Below are 14,165 nucleotides of genomic sequence, written 5' to 3'. Positions count from 1 at the left end.
CTTTAACTGTATTCCGGTTGAAGATCTTGTGTCGTCTGGATCCGGCGGGGAGGTGTTTTCCTATTAGTCGCAGGAATCTCTGTCCGATGTTTGTGGCTACTGTCTTGCTGAAGGGCGGGTTACACCAGATGATATTCCACCGCCTGTTTTTCTTTTTCTTGCTTGAATCTTTGTCTCTCTCTTCCATGTACTCTAGCCATATACTCTGCTCTGGTCATAGACTCTAGTCCTTCGGAATATCCACTGTTCCTAAGTGTGCTGTCGTATAGCGGTGCGGCTTCTTTGAACGCGTCTTGGTTGGATGAAACATCGGTTAGCCGCCTGCTAATAGCTTTCGGTATTATCTTGATGATTAATGGTGGATGATTCGATTGGCTGTGGACATAGACCCTTTGTTTTGTGGTTACATGTATATAAACCAATATCCAGAATTTTCTCATTACTGTTTTCTGATGATCGCTTAGTTCGTGAAACTCGGAGTTAAAACACTTTTTCATCCTCTTATTCTTGTTGGAAGTACTAGTACATGATTGTACATGTACACTGTCATGATACATAGTCATTGTAGCGAGAGCATGCCATAACAGCGTGCAGAGGAGTGGTGCTCCTTTCCTTTGAAGATAATCATGTATGCTGGCTTTGGAATATTGACAAACATTTGAAGTTTTGTGGGAATTGTATCTGACAGCAAGTTTAAAGGTGTACAATGTACATGTACATGATGGTCCTTGCCAATTGCCACAACACCTTAGCTGTGATATGCCTGCCCTACCATTACATTACTTCGTAATTATAGCAACCGGCTAGCAACGCCTGATTACCGCCTGAGGACTGCGTTTGAACGCGAAACTCGGAGTTACGGAAAGATTTGTGGTCTCTGTAATCATGCCTTCATGGTAATGTTGTTTTGCATTTGAAATTGATTGTATTACAGTGTTACATAGTGTGAGTCATTTCGCAATGAAGGGGGAAGGGGTACGGACAGACACACTGATACTTACGCCGTAGATCTACACTTGAGTTCTAGCTGCGGAACACGGCGAGCGTGACCACATCGTTACCTCTCTACACTTTTCGAGTAGATCTACTTGGCTGCGTTCCGGATTGTTGTGACGCGATGTTTTGGCACGATTGACTCGGAAGCGATTGACGCTGAATCTGTGTGGCTCAAATCGTATCTGCGGATCGATCCGAGTCGACCTGGTAGATCTACCGGTATTCTACAAGACAACCATACAGGTTTACATGTTACTCCGCGCGAAGAGTGACAAGCAAGGCATGCATGATTTCAAGATGCACGTAGCTGAGATGGCTAAATGAGGAAGAAACAAGGAAATAATTACGCCTGGTCACATTTTCTTAGTTTCACAGACCCCACATAGCCTCGGGCTAGATATTTCGCGCAGGTCCTGGTGCGAGTTATCGATCATCGTAGCGCAAAAGATGGATATCGTGAGCAGAGAGGGCCCATTTGCCGGGGCCCTTTGGAAGGTTTGCCCTCAACCAGGAAATTTCATTTCTTCTTGACGCGCATGTCGTGTTGCATCAATAGGCATGTTCCGAGGAACACCGGTAAAGGCAGTGTCTCGCAGCTTGGCATTCCAAAGAATATCGGCCGTAATCACAGTCGAACAGAACGCTCCATGCATCGTGCCAGAGAATGTACGACCATCTGGACTGTGGTTATGCCTTTCTCTCCTTTGCGAACGATTTCTACACTGTAAACGCGCAAGTAGCGAACATGGAGGCTCGAGACTCCAAGAGGTAGCATTCTTGAAGCAAGATAAAAATGAAGGTAAGATACTAATGATGGTACAGAACAATTATGAACTTTTGTCTTGTGGGGCGTAGGAGGGCGAGAGGTTGGTCGCATCATTTCGTGTTTCTTTCGTCGCTCAGATAATTTATGTTCTTCCGGAATGTCATAGAACCAATGCACTGTGGTCTAATGATAACTGATTAGGGGCTTGGGAACAGGCACTTGAAGAATGTCAGCCACGGAGGGAGTTCCACACGTAGAGCACCAGCAGCCGCTGACCCCGGTCGCTTGTGCACATATGCATGCACAGTTTTAGATGGGCATCTTTTCAAGTTCCTGCCCGCTTCGTACAAAGTATCCTGAAAACCTTGTTGCCAGCCGGTTGCTAGCAGACCAGCTCCAGCACGGCAGCAGAGCAGCCAAGAGCTCAGCAAACAGTAGTATGCTGTATGGGGCTGATGGGCTTCCGTAACCAGAGATTACGGTCTGCGTCCTTCAGCAGTTTTGCTCACTCCGCTGCCCTGGTCACGTGAAGTGACACAACTTAAAAGGAGGTTAGCTGGCACGGACGTCGACACAACTGTGCTGTGCAATCGAGCAGAAAATTACAATAACGGACCTGTTCATGGCAAGCACTTGAGATTTGGTTTCAATACAAGCGGGTGTTGGTCATACTTATTGCCTTCAGCGTTTTGTTGCGTTAGAGAAGAGGAAAGATTGAGGAAGTACAGTGGCATCAGTTTGGTTGTTTTGTTCACACAGAGAGTAATGGCTGTTCCAGCACATCCAGTTTACTCCAACGCAGTGGTGACAGCTAGCAGGGGCATCACATCATCTTCACAGGCGTCTCGGCAACACCTTCACTTGGAGTTCAGCCCGCCGACACACCTCACTCTGCCACGGCCATCCCTGAGCATGGACTACTACGGGAGAGGCTACAGCAGCTCTGGTAGCGTGTATTCCGCAATGCCCGGCAGTCTGTCGCCGACTTCCACACCGGTGACGGCGGCCACGGGGAAAGCAATGGCGCTACCCGTCCAAGGGGGCGAGGTCTACCCCGCTGCGCCGGTCCTGCAAGGATTCCCAGGTGGTGGTCGTGTGATAGCTTCACAGCAACACCAGCCGGTACCTGTTCCTGATTTCTACAACAATCTGATGATGACAGAGATAGGCACCGGTAATCAGCTGAACACTTTCCCGTTCCACGTCACACGCATCCTGAGAGATTGGCTGTGCCGCAACCTACAGGTTAGTTCGCTTGAAGGTGAATTCAAAAGGAAATGCTGCTTATCAAACAATGTACTTACAGGGTTGTTCGCCCGAAGGTGAAATCAATAGAAATTGTTGCAAATCAACCAATGTTCAAGTCGTACAGGTTAGTTCATCTGAGGGTGAAATCAGTGGGAATTACTGAAAATCAACCAATGTACCTACAAGTTTGTTCGGCCGAAGGTGAAATCTGTAGGAATTACTGAAAATCAACCAATTTACTACAGGATAGTTCACCTGGAGGTGAAATCAATAGGAATTACTGCAAATCAACCAATTTCCGCAGGCATGCAACCTTGGAGAACCCTCGAGCAATTCCAATTCTCCAGCTGAAAAATTTCTTAAGATTAACCATGACGGCTACCTGAAGTATGCTTAGTTATACTGTACAGGATTTTAATAAGCAGCATACTTTGAAAAGGTTGCAGCCCCTTACGAAATTTATGACATTTCAATGCTTACAACATTTTGAATATAATTATATACTGTGCAATGCTCCACAGCCTTTGCCAATGTTCAATACAGCTCTTTAGAGTCATGAGATTTTGTCTATGCATGGGGGAGGGGGGGGGGACGCTTATGTGAATACATGTATATGATAGGAGTAATGGTTATGGCTTGAATACTGATGGGGTCAGGATGGCGCAGATGCACGGGTATGTGTTGGCACTTTGGAGTTTTTCCTGCACGGCCGTGTAGCTCTTTAATGTCATGCGGCTTGTGCCGTCTTGCATTCTACAGCAGGGCATGCAGAGCACACACTCATTCATGCCGTATATCGGGAAGGAATTGAGACTGGCACCTAAAGCTCCGTAATTGAAAATGTATACTAGTAGCAGGAACGAAGGTTGATGGGTCCTCAACTGCAGCGTACTGTACCTCTTAGGGCCACGCGGATCTTTTTCTCCTTGCTGAGATGCTCTCTATCCAGGTGACTGGAAATCCATACGTACTGGCTGCACATTGTTTGCTATATCCGGTACAGCAAGTACATTATGCTATATCCGGGATCGTTGACTACTGATTTCTCATGGATACATGCTGCACCTCGTAACTACATGACATTGTATTCAAGATACACGATGCAGCTTGTTACCAGATTGCCTATAGTGGCCCACTCCTCTACGTGGGAGCTTTGAGCCTTCGTCTCGGGGTACTAGTACTTTGAAAGGAAGCGGCGCAGCAGCAGCATGTCGCATGTCAGCTGTTGACTAGGACTGCACAGTGTGTACCAGCATGTGGTCAGGGGTCTCTGGTACGCTTGTCACAGGTTGGTCAGTTGGGGGCGAAGAAGATCATCTTTGTTTGACTCAAAGCGGGCGTTACAGTTGGAGATAACTGTGACCTAACATCAAGCAAGTTCAATTCCATTCCTGGTGGGAGGGCTGCATAGTTGAGAATGGAGTAATGTGGTGGACTCCATAGATATCCGGTGCGGTAGCTGCCAGCAGACCATCAGGGCTTAGCTTATCACTCGCTATGTTCGGAGATTTCTCTGTAGCCACACCTCCTTAGACCCGCGTGGTGTTTCACTTTTCCGGTGCAGCTTGTGACTATTGAGCAGTGGATGTCATATGCCAGTGCCCAATCAGGCACAATTCAGTAGTAACTGGAGCAGTAAGCTGCAACAAACACCATGGTCATTGCGTAACACTTGGTCGAGTTATTTACAGTCATGCTGTGTGAGTTCACCAGACATGACCCACAGCAGTGTTTTCCTGAAGTCTGGTCCTGAAGTTTGTCCGTTTCAAGACGCACGGGCACCTTGAAACAGGTTTGATATATTTCAGTGTCATTCCAGGAATTTGCTGGTATCAATCCCGTTGCCACACAAGTCCCCTTCAACTCACGATTCACAAGAAAGCAGCAGCTCCTGATTCATTCTTGGCTATCAGCAATGAATATGCACTCCTCGGAAATTGTGGGAGTCGCATTAGGTGAACGTAGTATATTCTATGCTGGTTGTGAGTGCTTGCGCAAGTCTGGCTATGAACCAAAGGTGATAACAGTGGGCCTAGAAGGATTGCCTTTGGACTGTTTGAACAACAGAATGGCATGTACCGGAATGCAGCCCTACATTGCAATGGGCAGAAACATGTAATGCTGATACAGTGTTACACCGTGAGTTGGACTGGGAATCGATCACACGGCATAGAGTGGGCAAATGCACTCTTGGCCTGTATACCGCTCCACGGCCCACCTTCCATACGGTATAGCGTTACGTCCCCATCAGCTGTAAGTTTGATGGCTTATCAGTGGACAATAGGATGGGGGTGTTGTAGCTAACAAATGCAAGCATGAATTCACCTATGTGCACATTGGTGTTATTGATATGTTCACACATCCCGGTCATCTATAAGAAATGTATGCAACATTTTTTTCAATCGCAGTCAATAGAGTTTACAGGTGAGCAAAGGGTTGCGGCCATCTAAGGTCTTCATGTATGTATATATAGAGACTAGGGGCAACTTTGCTTTAGGCAGTATGCTTGTGTGTACTTACGTATGTGTAGGTATGTACTCAATCTCCAGACAGCTAGCTGTTTCGAACTTGCAGGGCTCAGAGTGATTGCCCACTATGTATGTATGCATGCATGTACATGTATGGAAAGGGTGGCCACGGGATCACGATCCAGGGACTGTTTCAGTATTTAAAAGATGGCGTGTTAACTCACTGTGATGTCTCTGTGCACGACCAAGCCATCTCAGCCTAATGCACTTGACCACAGCATCAAGGCTGGTGAGTGTACCAAAAAGAACCGTTTCAATCTTTGGCAAATCTGACTCATCTGTGCGATGATGACGATGATATCATTTGGTGCCCAACATATTGCCTAGCATCTTATTCAAAGGCTCGGACTCAATATGTACTATGACATTGACCAGGCCTGGCAGCCATGTAGACCAACAGCATAAACAGTAGCCGGTTACACGGCGCATCTGTATTTCGGGGGATAGGGTTTGGCAAGAACATTTTCTTGTTCGAAACCTAGCGCTTTATCGCCACAATCTCTGGTCTCCTTTTGACCTGTGTGTCAAAGGTACGGTAGGCTCGTAGTCGTAGGGTAGCTGCAAGGTCTGTTAATAACTTCTGTAGTTGTTCCTAGGCAACACCAGCCACACGTCCTGCAGGATCCCCGGCCAATTCAGGTCCAACAGTAGTAATCAAAATTTCGGTGTCATTTATCTAAATTACCTCCATCCCATAACAATGTGCAGAATGATCAACTCGCTCTAGCAACTCCTACAATTCATGAAAATTTGAACCTAACAAGTTAAAGTCATCAGCAAATGCACATTTGCGATGGAAATGCCGCTAATCCTCACCGACGTAATGTAATTGGTGGTAAATTACCAATGCCGAGATAAGCTATTTACGTGATTGTGGATAATGTGGGGAATAGGGTGGTTAGTATGGTGGGTAACATGAACAGTTCATTACAGTGTCTGATGTCAGATCACTTGGCAATTAGTTCCATGTCAGATCATTGCCACTGTGACATGGCAAGCGTTGATGCGTGCAGTCAGGTACCAGACTTCTCCCATTATTGCCTGTCCTCGTTGGCAGCTTGCCTCGAGTGTCTTGATTTCATGCCAAGAGCGTGCCAGCATGGGACCGAGGCGTGGGCACCCCATGTGATCGCCTAGATGATACGATCAGTGGGCATTGGTTTGTGGTAGTAGCTACGAGGGCTAACCTCCATCCTATGCATGCCGGGTATGTTATCCCATGACAGCCATATAGCCCAATGAACAGTACGGTAGGAAAACAACATCATCCAAGCAACACCTTCACAGCAAAACCGGTTTGCAGTATTTTCATCATCCACCAATTTTGAATGTTTCTGAGCTCCTTCCAGGAATTGGTGCGGTGAATTTTACTCAAGACACCATGAGACTTCCGATCTGTTCAAGAAGATAATGCTCTGCATGTTCCTTGGATTTTGTGTTATTCGTGTTGGTGTGCAGCACCCCTACGCCACACTGGAGGAGAAAGAAGACCTGCGCCGTATCACTGGCTTATCGCTGCATCAGATCAATTACTGGTGAGCTGCTACACGGCTATACTAGTTGACCATCTTGGTTTCACTAGTTTGCCAAGTGATGCCTAGCTGCATGCTCGCAAAGGTGATGTTGCAGCTCAGGCATTTGAAGTCCGACTCTCACTTACGTGCCACTTAGTGAATTTGATAGCTGTCTGCAAGACACAGGAAACAGGTTTTTCAATGAGTTCTGCCCCCCCCCCCCCCCTCCCCTCCCCAATCATTATAACGCCACAGTCAGCTTTGTGACATTGCCATACCATGCACGATTACGCACAGCATAACAAAAATAGTGCTACCCAGCTGTGCGTCTAGAGACCATTGGCCTACGTGCTGACGGTTTCTTTGTTCTGCTGCCCACTTGCAGGCTGACCAATGCACGGCGAAGACTGGTGCCGCGTCTTCTCCAGCACGTCAACCAGGATCGCGTCAAGCGTGGCCTACTGCCGGTCACCAAGAGCCGCTGCAAGAACAAATGCAAGTGGCAGCGCCAACGCCAGTCACCTGATCACCTCATGCCACCACAGCAGACACTTAGCTTCACACCAGCCATTCAGCAGTCTACGATTGGCGGCAACAGTACACCAGCACAATCGGTGGCAATGTATTCGCCTCCCGTGTCACCAGAGAGATCCGTGAGCTCCCCCGTTGAGTCCAGAGCAAGCCCACCCATTCCGGGTCCAGGGCTAATCAATCACGGTCTCAACGTTGCAATGCCGTCTGGTCCGTTCATCATCAGCCCCGCCAATGTTGTGCTCCTGCGGCCAAACAACATGCGCTACGCAGTGCCTAGCAGCATGAGCCAGTCCAACATGATACGCATGCGGAATCCATTTCAACCCATTGTCCCAGTACCGTGTCCGTCCGACCCGCCACCTCTGGAAAAGATCCGATCGGTGTAAGCTTCCAGTCCGCCAGCCTGTGAATGGTGACAGTCACTAATGATGCGAGTTGGCCTTCAACTGAACTGTGCTTGCTTTCCTGCAGCTAGATATGATCGAATGCAGCTGTGTACTCAGCACGAAGATGCATGCGCAAGCTATCATGCTCACGCGAAATATTTTGATTCACAAATCCCGATAGAACTGTGTATGGAATCTCTACCTATTTCTATCTGAGTTTCTTTCTTGAAAAATCATAGTGATATAGTACCAAGTACTTGTTTTTGGGAAAGGATTTGACACCAGGACCACCATCATTATCGGCATGCTTGATTGATTACCATAGTTTTGTCCAGTCACCACTGTTGGCCTGCTTGATTCTTTCATCCTAGCTCTTATTTTCCACTTGCTGAGTCAACACTGAGGTTTCATCACATCATGCTTTACTTGAGGCGCTATGATTAGTAGTTCCGAGTCCGGAGATGACCATGCATTGGTGTGGAAGTGGCAAATTGCCAATGACCAAGGCGACGACTCTGACGGGATATGATGGTATGATTATCTGAGGCAGACGCCAAAGTACGTGACCAAAATTCTGCCAAGTCCCACACGATAACTGCTCATCAGAAATGTTTGGACTCGACTGCTCCGGTTTTCTTGGTGTATGTTGGAAGTGTCAGCGCCACCATGGCATGTGTGAGTGTGAGTGTGTGTGTCTGTGACCCTCTATATTGAGACTTTTTAAATGACTTCTAGTACATGTCACTTCGCCATTTTTTTGTTCAAAAGGAACTAACTTTGGCTCAAGTGCTTGTCAGTTGTAGAGTTGCGAAATCCAAGATAATCTACGAGGTGTATGTCTAGGTTTTGTTGCAGTCTGCCAGACTCTATCAGACAGTCGCACTGTCATCGATTACAATTGGCCATTGCCTAGCTGTGCCACGGGACTACTGTTCCGACGGAAAAGGGCATTCTTCAGTTCAATTACGCGTTGCACCAGTCCTTCGCTTCAGTTCAGACTATACATAATTATGTGGTATGCTCATGGCGGAGACTGGGAAGGTGTTCTGTTGTGGATACGCTACAGCTTGGAGTGGAAGGACGTGAAACACCGCCGGCCACATAGTCCGGGTGCCGCGGTGATGCCCGTGGGCTTTTAATATCGCCTTTGGGATGCCTTTAGGGAGCAGGTCAGATGTTACGCTACAAGTAAAGTTTGTATTCACTCATTCTTGCATGGTCCTCAATTATTTGTGTGCAGCATGGTGGCGTATGAGGAATCAGACATACACCCAAGAGAAGCTTTCCAAGCATGTATCAGTTCCGATCAACTACAGTGCAGACGGTCACTGCATTATAGACTATGAAAGTCATGCGATGAGCTGTGTCAGCTACTTACGTTTTGTGACATACTAAGTTACGACATGAATAATGACAATGAAGCCTCTTCCAGGCATAGGATTAGGAGTCCGAGAAGAATGACTTGTCTTGGTGTCTGGCAGCTGAGCTGACTGCGATGTACATGACTCGAAATTGTGGTGTACTTTGTCCTGCTCCCCCAAACACACATGAATAGAGGTGGCATAGTCTAGAGTGTTATTATCAACTAAAGTCATGTATGTGTATGGAGAGTAGGTTGCTGGGAGCCTAAAAACTAGGCTAAAGATCTGACTCATGTACATGACTGTATTAATCGGAAGCGGGGACATTTTATTCACATGATTTTGGAATTATCCTGACCGTGTCTAGCCAACTTATGCGCCCCGATCCCTTCATGTTCTTGTGATGCGAGGAATATGGAGCCGAAGAAACCGAGTAAATGCAACGCGTGCTTACGAAACATAATCCATCACGGATATCGTTCTTCTTTGCTACACAAACATCCCAGGATTTACATTGTGCTCGAGAGTATTGTGATGTTCACATCTTGTCATGCGACTAAATCTGTGCACAAAGTGTACATGTACATGGCGAACGAACAGTGGAACCAACATGGCCGACAGCATGTGACCCTTGTGCTATGCGTGGAGGGGTTGAGTGGAGGCGGAATCAACATGGCTGCCCTGTTTGGTCATGTGATAGATGCGCCGTGATGGTGATGTGGAGTCATCTCAACGTCACTCACATATTTCACATGCATGAGGATAACTGCTTCTCCCTTCAGTTCTCACATGATCAGTTTGAAGCGCATTGCCAGTATCCTGATTCCAAAGTAAGCTACGTTGCAACTTCAGGTGAACTTAAAACCCGTTGCTCGCCCCATCTATATATATACCACTGGAGAGGAGTTGACTTGGAACTTGAGACTACAGTTGAAATAGCTTCATCTGAAGTGATCCAATTTGGAGCAAGGCCAACTGATATTCGCGTGACACACAGCTGGATGTTTAACGTTCAAACCATCTGGTGCCCGACCCTGCTATACATGTAGGTTGGCGGATTATGGGTGGGCATTCCCAGTTTACCTTTGCTTGGCTGCATGTAGTCAAGAACCCAAGCCTGTTCCAGAATGGTATGATAATTGCAGGAATGAAATGATCTGATGAGAGAAGAGCGATAAAATGATCAGCTGTAGCACCTACTCCACTTTTATGTTTATGTATCTATGTCATTCGGATCTTCCCAAGTTGTACATTGTACTGTTGAGATAACGAATTCAAATAAATCAATACCAAACAGCAGCAGAGTTGCGAATGAAACGTCTAAGAGATGCAAACAAGCAGCATCATGTCTTACTAGTGTATGATAAGGCCAATGGTCAAAGCATTATGCATACATCGTGTATATGGGGGTCTTTGGGAGACATCTCGCCCAACTAGACTTCTGCCTTCTTCATTCGGCTTCAGTGCGCCTTACATACCACAGACACATTGCCTACTTTGTTGCGGCATAGATCCACGTCCAGTGTACATGTCTGCAGCATGCACATGCGTGAAACATTGCGAGTATTTTTGCATTGGGTGAAGTTAATAATATTGTGACTTCAAGGGGTGAAGTTGAAGACATCACTGCAGCTGTACTTATGGTTGATAAATATGGTGGTAAAGACACACCTGGCAATATGGCGGTAAACACACGCCTGCCCACACACGCTCTCTAGGCTGCAAAGTTCTGGCACAGAGCTCTCCTTCTCACCACCACCACCATCAGTTTGCGCCTGGCGCCTGGTCGATGCATGGCTGGCGGTATCCGGCATAGCAGGCTGGCACATCAAGTAGCGCATGGCACATAGATGATGACACAGCAACGACATAGCTCGATTGCGACGTACGTTTCGTCCCCGCTGGACTCATCAGGCAATCTTCTTCTTGGATGTCTTCATACGGAGCATTCTCCCGAGTCAAGCTCCGTATGAAGACATCCAAGAAGAAGATTGCCTGATGAGTCCAGCGGGGACGAAACGTACGTCGCAATCGAGCTATGTCGTTGCTGTGTCATCATCTATGTGCCATGCGCTACTTGATGTGCCAGCCTGCTATGCCGGATACCGCCAGCCATGCATCGACCAGGCGCCAGGCGCAAACTGATGGTGGTGGTGGTGAGAAGGAGAGCTCCGTGCCAGAACTTTGCAGCCTAGAGAGCGTGTGTGGGCAGGCGTGTGTTTACCGCCATATTGCCAGGTGTGTCTTTACCACCATATTTATCAACTTCAAGGGGTGTATATTATAGAGGTTTTGAAGAGAAATAAGGGTCTTTTGAAAATGGATTTGACCACTATAGGCGATATATTTCCATAGACGACTATTACAATACACGATACCTTCGTATACATGTACTTGGTTAAGGCAAATGAAAATGAATTTGAAAAATAATTACTGTAGTCGGTATTATGTATAGCGTTATTACTCCGATGTACTGCAGTGCTGGCAACTGAAATCCGACCCCCTTGCCTGCGCGCCGCGCCTCCCAGGGGGTCGGATTTCCGTTGCCAGCACTGTAGTTGCCACCAACCCTATGGCCGTATGGGCGATGTGCACTGTAACAGTTATTGCTGTTTCAGAGTGCCCCGCATTCCTTGTCAAACAGAAAGCGGAAGCTGACTTACTTCGAACGTGTATTGTAGCAAACCATGTCCAGTCACTTGAAAAATTCATCATCCACTTTCAGGCTGACCAGAGTGGTTGATTGTCACGCGAAGTTTTCAAAAGCCTGATCATCTAGGTGACGGCGATTACGCGACAACTGGTGAAACGATGTTCTGCCAGGAGACAGCTTTTTACCCCGAGTGCTTACGAGAAACATGCTGGATGCGAGGCGTGGCGCGGTAATGACTTTTCTCACGAAACCGTAGTTATCCGAGGACGGTAACTACGCACTAACGCTACATTCGTAATAGCTGGCAGCGGCAAATATTTTTTTAATTCGTGGCAACGTTTTCTATTACTGTATTAGGTGATCGGATCGGGCAGGACCTGGAAAACTCTCACAAGGTGCGCTTCCAAGGCACACTTTGAAGGGCATTCGATCCGTTGATGTACATGTACAGTACATGTGTAGTGTAACTATAGTGTCTGCCAGCCTGCTCGTGTCTGAGGCACTTTGGGCTTGCAACAGAAAGTGATACAGGCTTACAGCACTAGCGGGAGGAAACAAGCTCTTGGGCTTAGACTCTTCACTTCATAATAGATTACTTGCACAAAGATTGTCTGGGTTCGAGACGGGGCAAGTGGACCTTCTGACTCTGACTTCCCCACCTTTTGAGTTCGTGACTTTCGAAGTTTCGTTTTTTTGCCTGACGAACACTGAGCTAGTTTTTTTGGCTAGAGAGTAGAGTTGTTTTGATTCGACTTGTATCGTCATGCCGAAGCGCTGCTGCGCTCCTGAATGAACTAGCAGACGAGAGATGGAACTGAGGCTCCCATTCCATACGTTCCTTTCCGAGCCGGCCGGGCGGGAGGCAGAAAAATGAGGGAATGTTTATTTTAGTATCATTGGTGTAGGCTGAAAAACAAGCACGTCGTGGTCCTGAAGTGTGACTACTTTCCCGCAGTGGAAGCGAAGTCAAGCACAACGAAAGTTTGTGGACGTCTGAGAAAGAACTCGATTCCCTTTCAATCGGCTGCACTAGCTCCAGAGCGACCCTCTCCTGAGGACAGACTGCGGAGAGGCCAGGAACCTGCCGAGTGACGAGTGGAAGCCTAAACCACGAAAATGAAGGGTGGAAGGACTGAGTATGAGAGCCAGATGGCCTTTAGTAGTACGAGTACTTCAAGTAGTATCTGAGTTGAAGGAGATAACAAGTGTGCTGGAGAAACGCTGCGAAGTCCTCAGGCCTGATGTGTACTAGCTACTGTTGAAGTCTCACTTGTTCCGATATGAACATTTCATCAGCCCTTACTCTGAGCAGCTGTATCTAGGCTTGGATCTAGGCCAGAGACATAGCATTGTAAACCTTACTGAAGCCATATGTATCCGATGCCTGGCTCCAGTGAGAAAGCAGTTTGGCGCAGGCTCGCAAACTATGATTGAATCAGGGAGTGGTGGAAAGTCACATTATACCTCTTCATGATTAGCTGGTAATGACGACGATGCTGCTCCGGCTGGGTCTCATGGGAAAGTAACTTGCATACCTGTTTAGTTGCAACGAGGCAACGGTACCCCATGTACTGAAGACATGATTGAACTACATTTCATCTCCTCCTGGGAGAATGTGGAACAAATAATGCCAGAGTGTGTCTGATACACATCACAGTCTGCTGAGTATGTTCATTATTGTGGACGTAACATAACTGCGCTGTGAGGTACCTTCTGCGTTGGACCTACAGTTGAGCCACTACTCTTCTTACAAATTCCATACAACGGTGAAAGGATTTGTTGGAGCATCATCAAACAGTGCATTCGCCTTCATCATACACTGGCTCCGTTGCCTACAGTAATTCACATCTTGACGGGGCGCGCTGGGACGATACGGAAGGAGCGGCGGGAACCATTGGAGTGCTCATGATGCTGGTTAGCGGAGACGGATGTGAGTGTCAGGAACGGGAACGCGACCGCACTACTGTACAGATCAGGAAGCGATGGAAGAGTTGAATCTGTTCAGCCTTCCATGCCGTGTACAGGGACACAAGCGTAAAAATGGCTACATTTCGAATGTGAACTGGCGATGGCATTGTGTGGCGACGAGCACACCTGCAACTGTTCAAATTTCAGTATTTCGAACATTATGCTTCCCACCGAATGGCTCACATGACGGAGTTGGACATTACCAGGCTAG

General features: G+C 47.3%; 1 protein-coding gene across 1 annotated transcript; it reads left to right on the top strand.

Annotated features, from left to right (window-relative positions):
• The first annotated feature begins 1,366 nt into the window (after positions 1–1,366).
• Positions 1,367–8,594, top strand: LOC135823867 (homeobox protein TGIF1-like). Its single transcript, XM_065336725.1, has 4 exons — positions 1,367–1,795; positions 2,522–3,007; positions 6,997–7,073; positions 7,438–8,594. The coding sequence occupies exons 1-4, from the start codon at positions 1,790–1,792 to the stop codon at positions 7,970–7,972; spliced, it is 1,104 nt and encodes a 367-aa protein (XP_065192797.1). The 5' UTR covers positions 1,367–1,789; the 3' UTR covers positions 7,973–8,594.
• The last annotated feature ends 5,571 nt before the right edge of the window (positions 8,595–14,165 follow it).

The sequence above is a fragment of the Sycon ciliatum genome, chromosome 8 (assembly GCF_964019385.1).
Source record: "Sycon ciliatum chromosome 8, ocSycCili1.1, whole genome shotgun sequence".
Classification (NCBI taxonomy): domain Eukaryota; kingdom Metazoa; phylum Porifera; class Calcarea; order Leucosolenida; family Sycettidae; genus Sycon; species Sycon ciliatum.
This window is presented reverse-complemented; position numbering and strand designations above follow the sequence as displayed.